Source organism: Temnothorax americanus, unplaced genomic scaffold (genome assembly GCF_048541705.1).
Source record: "Temnothorax americanus isolate GAGA-0224 unplaced genomic scaffold, ASM4854170v1 Scaffold12, whole genome shotgun sequence".
Lineage (NCBI taxonomy): Eukaryota > Metazoa > Arthropoda > Insecta > Hymenoptera > Formicidae > Temnothorax > Temnothorax americanus.
This window is the reverse complement of record NW_027509253.1, coordinates 281,790-293,829: the sequence shown is the minus strand read 5'-3', so window position 1 is coordinate 293,829 and position 12,040 is coordinate 281,790. Positions and strand designations below refer to the sequence as shown.

The 12,040-nt window shown below is 35.5% G+C and overlaps 1 protein-coding gene across 5 annotated transcripts in view; it reads left to right on the top strand.

The window, feature by feature from the left end:
- The window catches only part of LOC143893441 (cytochrome P450 27C1-like), a 363,376-nt gene that overhangs the window by 240,382 nt on the left and 110,954 nt on the right, over nt 1–12,040 (top strand). Inside the window, exons 1-2 of one of the 5 annotated variants that reach the window (XR_013255796.1) lie at nt 10,634–11,208; nt 11,378–11,495. The exons of 2 other annotated variants lie outside the window; for them this stretch is intronic. Coding sequence is in view for 1 of the 3 variants with exons in the window: in XM_077398822.1 (XP_077254948.1) it covers nt 82–95 (14 nt within the window). In the remaining 2 variants the exon portion in view is untranslated. Of the gene's footprint in view, nt 1–81; nt 212–2,906; nt 3,221–10,633; nt 11,209–11,377; nt 11,496–12,040 lie in introns of those variants that run through there. 2 more of the 5 variants (XR_013255795.1, XM_077398822.1) reach the window with 2 other exon arrangements.

Below are 12,040 nucleotides of genomic sequence, written 5' to 3'. Positions count from 1 at the left end.
AACATTAAATAACATCTTTAATAATTGTGAATCCTCAAAGGACTAAATATAATCTCGCAAAATCCTATAATTGTTTCTCAGGTTATCGTGTGTAACAGGCTGTAACTATATCGAATGTTTCACCCACTCCCGGCGACTTAGGCTTCTAGGCTCCTTATAGGTACCTAATAAGTAATCAGGTTGAAACACAATTCTTCACAATAAAAACATGGCAATTAATTTATGCAAGACATATATCTAACGTATCTATATTATTTAACGCACCTTGAATTCTTGTTCTTATGTGTCGAGCATTGAACGATGTGTTTACCTCCTTACGACTAGTTCTCTAGAAGCAACTAGCGATTTCGTCAAATTTACACCACATTAGCGTGCACGTGTTAAGAGACGGACGGCGTTTAGCGAACGGGCGACCGTATTACGAGACCGAGACGAGATCGGTTCGGTTTTCTGTTGTTAAAAATACCAGCGTTTATATCCGCCTTTCTTTCGAGCAGGAAAATGACTGCTTTCACAAGATTCAGCTGAGACTTGCAGGAATGAAAAACATAAAGTTTCTGAGTAAATATTTCTTTAGAGAGATCACATATTTTCGCTAATTAGAAAATGCGCCTTGGTCAAGTTTGTTTAAAACGAGTACGACCAATTTCAGCATATCGCGATTTCTAAATAATCCTTATTAATGAAAAAAAAATCCCCTTTTTTTATATTGAAGAGAGAAACGTTACATCTGAAATGATAACAAAGGCCGTGAAAAGTCGTGGACAAATAACGAGAATCAAATAAAGGCACGTGTCTAAGCAACTAAAGTCAATTGGAAGTTATCACCGGCTTCTATATTGATTCAATAGCCTCAATAGACGCTTTCTTGAGTAATGTTATGGCGACGATCGCCGGCGATTGCAAACAAACCCTGCCCATTAATATCCTGGATGAAAATCGTGTAATTAAAGTTTTCTTAATTTGACAGAAGAAAATATGTGATGTTATTTAAATGCTTGAAAATTTGTTTAGAATTTTTAAATTTTGAACAAGATTTATGTAGATTTTGAATAATCTTCAACGCAAGACTGCAATTATTTCGGTTCTATATGACATAGAAATATCCAACAACCAATTTAAAATAATAAAAAAATATATATATAATCTCGAATTACAGAAAAGAAAGTATTTGAGATGTGAAAAATTTATTTACACAACCACGGTTTTTATTTATCAGTGCTTGTCAATTTCTTAAAATGCGATATAATCTCTATATTAATGCTCTACATTATTAGCAAAGAATTTTTTTTCAAAGAAAAGCGTGGAAAAGAGCGTTAAACAGAGGGAAACGCTCGTTCGCCAGTAAGTTCGTTAAACCCCTTTCATGCCCATCGCGAGTTGCGAGCAGTTGGCAGTTTACTCAGTTCGCGTAGGGCGGTTTGCGAAGAGGGTAATTAGTCACTAATTAATAGTAACCAGGTGGGGGACGAGTAATTATTATTGTTTCCCATGGACGATAGGGATCGGGAATTTCTGCGGCAAGATCGGCGGCCTCGTTAAATCTCGGACGCCGCGCCGCGCCGGGGCCGACGGGCGCGCGCGTGCAGAAGCGCAGAACGTGGCGTTGCGAGGAATGCGTTTTGTTTAGCGGCAAATTGGGCTGGGAATTGTCGGATTATGCGCTACACGAGTTTCGTTACACGGCTCGTTAACGTAAATAAGTGCGTGCCGTGAAATGGCCGCGACGGCCGAACGTGGGCGCTCGCGCGGGTACCGAACGAGGAAATATGCACCACGAAGAATGGAAAGGCGTTCGTTTATCGCCGACTTCCCGCATTGCTCCATAAATTAATCGTCTGTAGAAAAAAATGGATGCGAACTGTACGCGTATAATTGAGTATCCTTGAGGTCCCTCCGTTAACGTGGAACTTTGAAATAACAGGCCAATCTTAGATCCTCGTCTCTTTTCTTCTTATCGCTACGCGAAAGCAATTTTAAAAATATATTTTACTTATTATTTAAAGCATTTAAAAGATTGATATTGTTGCGCCCGTGCCCTGACACCCGTTACCCGTGGGCTGAACTTGGCTTTGCTCTGCGGAAGCTTCAAGCCGAAGCGCGTCCCTTGACAACGGGACTCTTTTGATTTATTGATTATAATCATCGCCTATCAGATTTTACCAGAGATTCGAACCGCACGGTCCTGCTCTCGAATCCTCTTTTGTATATTTCTCAAATAAACCCGAGATTTTTTAAGTAAAAGAGTGTCCCTTTCTTTACGCGAGACCGGAAGTGCGCCGCACGAACGCGAGTGTCTGTGTTACTCCGGAGCGCAACAATATTATATTACAGCATTTATTTTTTCTTGTACAGGCATTATATTTTAAGGTTTTAAATGGACATCTGTTAAAAATTAATATCTATGTATAATGTCTACCTTTTTATTATATCCGCCGCATTTGATAGAAAATAATGATTTACAAATGGTAACCATTATAAACTGCATTTTGCGATTTCTCGATCGCATCGTTAAACGATATAAGTATATAAGCTTATGGAAACAGTTATTTTAAATAGATTTACTATTAAGATAAAAAAATCCATGGGTTTGCTAAAATGCCTATTACCCAAATTATCGGCGAATTTATCGCCTCATATCGCTATTGCATATGTGCCTTTCGAACGAGGCACTATACTCTTATATTATCTAGAAGAAATGTTAAGGCCCTCCGAATTTGAACCGTTTCTAAAATCTTATATTTTATAAAATATGCATTTAATAGTATAAACACTCAACATTTTTCATAAGTTACTTGTATTTATATTTTTATTACCAAAAGGAGGTAACACCTTTCTTGTAAATGTGTATATTCGTATATTCATATATTTTTAGCATTAAAAATAATGAATTTTGTTGTTTTCAGATGTTAGATAATATAAAATGGAATGAATGGTTCAAATACAAACATAGAGAAATGTACCCTTTTTCGAATTTAAAGTCGGTTTGGGAGACAAAATAAGCTACCCAATTGGCAGAGAAGTGGACCGAGTGCGTCCACTTCTGCAGTACGCGAGATGAAGATGTATAATACCAGAATTAGAAGAATTAGAAGATTTCGAAAAATTTTGTTTGTAAGAATTTTGAAGTTTGATTATATAAAATTAGACGTAATAAAATTAAAAAGAATATCAGAGCAATATCATTTTGAAAGAGAAACAACGATGAGACAGATATAAGGTAAATATGCATATCTTCATTCAGTTTAATATTCAATGTTAGATGATGTGAGATTGAACGTGTGGTTTTTTAACAAATATAAACTTATCGTACATGCTTGCTACAATGACAATTCTGAGAACAAGGAAGCTGAGCTACTTTTATTTTATCGAGAGCGTTTATTTGTTCTCTGTTATAATTTATACGCGTATTATATTATATTTGTGACATATTTTTTATGACAAGATTGAATATATGTGTAATTAAAGCATAATAATTTTTGTAATTTTTTTTATAAATCTTCAAATTTTTTTTATATGTTTATTGAAAAGTTTTATAAATTTAAATATATTAAGTTGCGTTTTTTATTGTTTTAAGTTGTCGTAAAAGTCATTTATACGTCATTTATATGTCTATATTTAAAAATATTTATTAAAATGTTTGCAATTTATAACTATATATTTTAAGAATAACTGATTACACATTAAGCTAAAGTTTCAATGACTACTTAAGACGTAGCATTATCATAAAATGTTAGTTTATACGTAAATTAGGTTTATTTTTCTCAAGAGAGAACACGCTTCAAAGCGTGCAGAGGCAAAATAAGTAAGATAAGAAAACAGAATTAGAGATTATACATATGTATTTATGGTTTTTTTACATCTTCACACGCACGCGACACAACGGCCTAATAGAAATTGTTGCAGAAATTTCAGAGATCTCTCACTGGGAAACATTAGTATAATAACACATCGTTACGTGCGTGGTTATGTCCAAACCGCATTATTTGCATTTAGCTATCCATGTCACGAACTCGCCATCAACTTTCAATAACAGCAATAAATTGTTGTTGTTATTGAAACGTAAAACACATAAAATTTAATAAGTATTACTTCGTGATAATTTTTATTTTACGATTCTATCGACCTTCTCTTTAAAATCTGGTCTGACACCAATTCAAGATACGTAAAAAATTTGTAAATTGATATTTTACATTTAATTCAAGTTACAAATCAAACAAATAGTTTTCGCTGTTGGAAAGTTACCGTTTGTTAAAGAAAAGAAGCTCTAGATAAAAATAAACGCGATAGTTTCTGAGGAAAATCGCATTTTCTTTTCTTTGTAGACGAAGGCAACATGCGTTAACGTTTACTCTGAAATGCACGCGGCAATGCATTTACTTATTGTTTCAAATTTCTCAGTGGGCATCAGGGTATTTTCTCGCAGCAGGAACAATTGCGTGCAGCTAATAACGCAACATCGTCGGCGGGTAACCGCGTGCAAATGCGAGATAGCAAGTGGTATTCAATGGCAATGTGCAGCGATGCGGTTATCTCGTGTTTGCGTTGACATTTATTCCAACAATTATCGTGATTGCCGCGCATCTGGATCGCGTTCTCTATACTACACATATGTTACATTAATTCGCTAATTTATGACTATTTTGTCACGAAGTTATCTCTTGTTCATGCATTTTAATTCTATCTTACGTATTTGTAGTAAAAATAATTGAAAATTTTCTAAGCAAGATTAGAGTAAGTTTATAATTTGTTATTTTAAAATTTGCATTCCAAATTATTGATATAGGATTATTGTATAATTTATTGTTTTAAATATATATATATATATATATATATATATATGGAGGAATTAAAGCCATAGTGGTGTAAGTCAATTTTTTTGACCACTTTTTTTCTTTTTTCAACATATCTGCATGTGTAGACTGCATCTATGAACTTAACTCAATAGGTTAAAAAAAGTGACTGTGTCCACTATGGCTTTAACCCCTCCATATATATAGTAAATCTTAAAAATTATATGGACTTGCTCCATTCCTGCTTTGAACTCTCTACTCGCGGTCTTCTGGGATTAAATTCGGCTTTCATACCTTTCTCATTTCGTATAGTATCTATTAAATTATCCAATTTCCATAAAATCCTTTTGATGTTCGATCGTCGAGCATAGGATTGACTCGTTCTATGAATCACTCGTGTTTCGGCTGGTCACTTCTCAGACACAGTGGAGTGCACAACACATCTCTCGCGGAAGAATTGTTGTCACACACGCAGTGTTCGCGGTGTTTCGCATACTTTCAAAACGAATTCATTTTACTCCATAAACATAAAGTGATCCAACGAATATCGCGATAATCAAATTTGAACTTCTTAAACTTTTGTCACGTATACCTACATCATTAACAGTCTGAAGACGTCGGAGAAAGTCAGAGAAAATATATCACGGTAAATTTGAATAATTGTTATGAAATTCTCATCTCAATTATTTTGAACTTCCAATATTTGGCTAAATGTGAGACTTAAGATTCTACAGAATTTTTTTATTTGAATAATTTTAACTCGATGAAAAAATAATTTTATTTCCAAACTCGTTTGTCGTCTGGCGTTTATCGTTAAATTATGTATCTGACGATTGCAAACTGTACCCGAGTACCTTTTTTAAATTGTATATATAAACTGTAGTCAGCTGATTATCAGTTATCGACAGGATATGGCTACTTAAATACGGATTTTATCTACTTTTAGTTAGCATAATGATTTACATTATTTTGCTTAACATTTACAGTTGTTATGGAGATTCGATTAGGTCGCTCTGTGTACATAGAATATTGAATGTAGAAAGAATTTACTTAAAGCATTATCAAAATTGCAACTATAAGTATTAAAAAACGAATAGCAAATTATTTCTAAAACATTTGCAAGCTTGCTTTGCATGTATATCAATCTGCATGAAATGATTTGAGAGAGAGAAAAGTACGTGTTTTATATTTTAACAATGATCCCTCTCCAATAATCAACTAGACTAAAACAAATAAATTATTATTTGACTCAGATATATATGTGTTACTTGAAAATCTGTTAGGGATCAATAAGTAAGCCCAGCGTTTCATGCGCGGCGATTAATTCGAACACGGACAACCGCGGCACCGAAGGTGCTTGGCACCTGCTCATCATCGTTTACACGATGCTTCCGGGAGGAGCGAAAACGACGCCGAGGGCATGCAACGCGCTGTTACGTGCCGCAATTCTTATCTCACATATTTACGATTTCTATTCCTAAAATTTTTTTGCAAAACAGTTTTTCCAAGCAAATGTTGCCCAAACTAAAATTTTAATGAACCTTAGTCCCGCTATCTGTCTAGATCCCATGACCCACTTACTTTTTTCCTAAAACTCTTTTTCTGAATTTCCGATCCATGGATCAGCTATAAAAAAATTAATCCTATATAATATGATCCTATAGCGGATCATTGCGTCATATGTCAACCTTTCTGCTTTTACTTCTTCTATAAGAAACCGCGCCAATCACTACTTCCGATATTGGAACGCGTTGCGTCATTGATCAACATTTCAACGAAATTCAATCAATTTTTTTAAACGAGGACCCTCTTAAACCGTAAAGTTTAGTTCTCAGTTGTCTGTCAAAGCGAACACATCCTCGACTCACACCACTAATTATGTGCCAAATAAAGTTTTGCAAGAGGACAATTGTCTACCTGTATTTCGTCGAAACATTACGTCGCGTCTCGCACATCAGCGCGCACTAAACGCGGGAGATGAAAAGGGTTTTGTCCCGGCGATCAACACATACGTATGTACACGAGGAACATTACGTGACACTGATCTCGTGTGCATGGCACGCGTGGACGAAATTCGTCTCTCGTCTCGCGATTGAGAGGTGTCGCGCGCGCGCGCGCTAAGTGACGCGACGGCACACGCGGCGCGGCGCCTCGCTTCCTATCAGGTGGACAAGTAAACGGGTGATTAGAATAAGGTCTTATCAGCGTGAGCGTGCGCGGGGTACTGAATCGCGTAGCGGGGTATATCCAGTGCCCCGTCCGGGCCCCTCCTCGCAGTACATACACCAGAGTGGAGGGACAGGTGCCTCTCGGTGCTTCTGTCTGTCTGTCTGAGACCGCTGCTACTGTCTTGGCCGCTTACTCGCACCGCGCGGCTGGAGCGACAAACGTTCATCAAACGCGTCGTGGAGAACTTAAAGGCCCAGCCGGCGCGGCGGTCGTCTTCCCGAAATTCAATGTCCAGAGGATTGTAATACTTGAGAGGCGCAACCCGTTCGTTGATCTAAAAAATTATATTTTCTTCCGTAATGTTGTATCTTATCTTTGTTACATTTGCGATTTGACACATACGTTTGTAAGGCAGCAACGTCCCAGATACTTCATCAAAGTGAAACGAGATGTGACGAAGTGACGAAGAAAAATAAAAAATATTGGGAGAGAAACTTCTCGATATCGTAAGATTAATGAACCAGACTTCTCTCGGGTTTGTTGAGTTATTATCGGCGGAATTAATTTGTCTCTCGTTTTCAAGATATATAAATTCCTACCACTTGGTAATTTCTGACGTAAAGATGTCATTTATATGCTAACTTACACTTGCGGTGTAAATGAATGCTAATTCAAATTTAATTAATGCTTGCAGGATAGGTTCGCACAATTTAGAAGCTGCCAATAAATTCAATAATTAATTGCCAAGATTAATTTCCGGCACAATTCGGCCTGAAACCGCTTGGAATAGTTACATTTCGAATTTAACGTCAAACGTGATAAAATCCGATTCTCGAGCGAAACGTTACACACGGTTTCTGTACAAGGAACAAAACAAGATTAACCGTTTCGAAAACAAAGTTGAAATCTTTCGCTAATGTTTATGAATCAATAAGAATCAAAAGAAAATATGCAAACCGCTTCTCGCATTCGCGCCTTCAGCACATACGTTTTATTATTACTAAGAAACGTGTGAAGAAGTCAATCGAGTTGACGCTGAATTGATGGGGCGTTATCCGTTATAGCAAAATATCCGTTTAAGACTGAAGTAAACTGAAGTAATGCCATGCCCGAGCAAACGCGCAACGTCTCAAGATCGCGCACACAGGCTTGTTAGTCTGGGATCGACGCGACGGGTTATTATTGTTCCGTCAGAATCAAAGGAGCGTGGTGCACACGGGCCGGTTTAACACCCGTTGTGCGGTGTAATTAGCGATTGCGCTCGAATCAGCGTCTACCTGTAATTTTTGAGCGAGCCAAGTACGAACGTTTATCCCAAAGGGTATCGACACGAAGATTTCAGAGCGTCACTGTTGTATTTACAAATTATTCCAAAACGATCGCTTAATAAGCTTAGCGCATAATTTAAAAAAAAAGGAAAAAATAATAATAGCAAAATTAACTGCGAATTTTTGAAACGCGAGTAAATTCATAAAAATAACTTGAGGTAATACAATATTTTTCAAAGTCAAGGATTAATTGGAGTTCAGGCCTCGTGGCTAATACACGCGCTAAAAGAGCGTTTTGATTTTATACGTCACATTTTTTTTACGCTTATCACTCATTTTGCTATGCTTTTTCGCCTCCCCCCCCCCTCGACAAGCGTTGCAACATAAATCAATATCCATCAGGAAATAATTGCATCCCGCGGAAAGAATCTCGCGGCGGGCGCCAGCGAAGAATCTCGCCTACTCTAACGCGGTAAATGAAGCGCACCTGTTTACGCACACGCGCACGTATATATACGCACGGGCAGATACATGCCGAGAGCGCGGCCGAACGCGCTCGCCTAATTATCCCCGTTTGAGGCCCCCGTCCTACGAGTCATGCGAGATAAACCTGTTATATCTTTTCCGGATCTGGTTTCGACGCAACGCGGCGAGCGCGAATGCGAGAGCGGCGTACATAAACAATTAGAATTTATCATGCACGACAGAGAATAAGGTAAAAGTACCAATGACGGGCCATGTCCCATTACTTGGCCATTGATGAACATTTTATTTTTTATTAAGCTATATACATAAAGTAAGAAAAATATTTTTACTGATTTATGTTATTTGGTTATTCAGTGTCTTATATAAAAAATTATGCCACTAAACATTTTGTTTAAAATATTTAAAAAATTGTTTGAAATATCGTAGTCCAATGCACCGTGAGTCTTCATAGATTTCTTAAGATATGGCTAAGGAATGTGTGATACTTGTTAAGATGATAATAATCATAATATTAGATATTTCTGCATAAATAAAGTTTCTATATATATATATATATAATCTTAAGAATATTTATAATAAATAAAAAATAAAAAATTGCTCATTTAAATTGTTTTTTCAATAAAAATTTACATAGCTATGAATCGGTAACGTGATAATGTTGCCTGCCCGACAACTAGCCGGCTGTCCATCAGTTATCGGGCGAGTCGTCATCTCAAGTGCTTATAGTCCGAGAGCCCACCGCAAAAATTTGGGTCCATCGCTTTTATGGATAAATTTACTTGCAAAAGGTAGTTTATAAGTCGTATTATCATAAACGATTGTCAGCCAAACTCGTACCCCCTGCGTTATGAGCAATAAAAATTTATTAACAAGTGGATTTCTAAGTGATTTGGGTCCATCGCTTTTATGGACGAAACTTGTTTCATTCGAAAGGGCATCAAATTCCCTTTCAGAAAATACCCGGCTGATTTGCCCTGGCCCCTGCAAAACCCAGGCTGATCATGATTTTTGACTCAACGCGCGAGTCAGATCGAGCGTGGCGTTTGAAATGCGCGCCGTAAACAAGGACAGAGCGTCACGCTTTTAATTATACTTTGGATACTATCTAATATCATGAATTTTTAAAGATCATAATTGTTGTTATTGTTATTATTTAACGTTTATGATATTATAATATTGTGTAGGGATTAATAATATTATTGATTTTATATATCATTCATATTATAATATCATATATGTAAATTATATACTTTTATCGCTTATCATAGTTAAAAACATTATAATTACAGTGAAAAAGTATGGAACTGTCATAGAAAGTAATGTAAATTGGAATTTTGTCGAATATTTCCAAGTTTTTTACATTTTTTTATAATTAATTGAATTTTAACAAAATCATAGCAAATACTACATGGAAAAAAATAAACTGTAAAAAATTGTCAGAAATCTGATGACTATTTACAGTTTATTATGTAACTCGGCCACCGGGTAATGATAAACTCGTAATTTTTCAATAAAATAAATGAGATACTACTAACACGTCAAATGAATTTTTGATATGCACATCAATGCTTTTTTTACAGTGTATAATAATATTAATATATATTCAAACAGTAAGATTAGGTTCATACATCAATTTATAATAAAAATTCAGTAAAATGACTAAATTACAGTGCTAAACAGTATCTTTTATTGATAATTTTATTATTTTTTACATATCATTTTTTCCGTGTAGTATTTGCTATGATTCTGTTAAAATTCAATTAATTATAAAAAAATGTAAAAAACTTGGAAATATTCGACAAAATTCCAATTTACATTACGTTCTCTGACAGTTCCATACTTTTTATCTGGAAATATAATATTTTTAACTATGATAAATGATAAAAGTATATAATTAACATATAAAATATAATAATATGAATAATAAAGAAAATCAAAAATATTCTTAATCCCTACACAATATTATAATATCATAAACGTTAAATAATAACAATAACAACAATTATGATCTTTAAAAATTCATGATATTAGATAGTATCCAAAGTATAAATAAAAGCGTGACGCTCTGTCCTTGTTTACGGCGCGCATTTCAAACGCCACGCTCGATCTGACTCGCGCGTTGAGTCAAAAATCATGATCAGCCTGGGTTTTGCAGGGGCCAGGGCAAATCAGCCGGGTATTTTCTGAAAGGGAATTTGATGCACTTTCGAATGAAACAAGTTTCGTCCATAAAAGCGATGGACCCAAATCGCTTAGAAATCCAATTGTTAATATATTTTTATTGCTCATAACGCAGGGGGTACGAGTTTGGCTGACAATCGTTTATGATAATACTACTTATAAACTACCTTTTGCAAGTAAATTTATCCATAAAAGCGATGGACCCAAATTTTTGCGGTGGGCTCTCGCACTATTACTTGTGCGTTCTAGTACCTAGCCGCAACACGTCTCGAGTTTCTGTGTTTTATTTTTACGTTTTCTATACGAAATTCGTAAGTATATATTTATTATAAACATTACTTGTAATGACAGTGATTAGATTGTGTACTTTTTTCTGTTTTATGTATTTCTTTCGTTCATTCTTATTGACATGTAATACACATAACCTCAAATTGTAGGTTATTTGCTAACTCATCTCTCTCTCGCATTTTTTATTTATAGAAAACTCAAGATGGGCAAGATAAGAAAAGAAAAGAACGAAGCAAAAACAGTACATAAAAAGACATATACTCAAAAAGATGTGAATAATGCATTAAAGGAAGTGGAAAAGGGAATGTCGGTAATTATGCAGTAATAGGGACCACCCTCCGATGACCTTGACCTTGACATATGTTGTCAAGGTCACCCTCCTGAGTGACCTTCAGAAGGTTTTAGCCGTCGCTCGTTTTTTATTGAAAAGTTATTAACAAAAAAAGTTTGGCGATTTCACCGATTTTAATGACCTTGATATATGTTGTCAAGGTCATGACCCCGAGTGACCTTCAGTAGGTTTTAGCCGTCGCTCGCTATTCGTTAAAAAGTTATTAACAAAAAAAGTTTGGAAAATATAGCAGCTATTTTGAGTATTGGAAAGCATAAATAATTAATATATACGTGTGTGTTCCCTGTTTTAAAGAAAATCACAACTTCTATAACTATAACTATAGAAGTTGTGATTTTCTTTAAAGCAGGGCACACACGCGTATATATTAGTTCTTTATGCCTTCCAATTCTCAAAATAGCTGCTGTATTTTTCAAACTTTTTTTGTTTATAACTTTTTAACGAACAATGACCGAGGGCTAAAACCTTCTGAAGGTCACTCAGAAGAGTGATCTTGACAACAT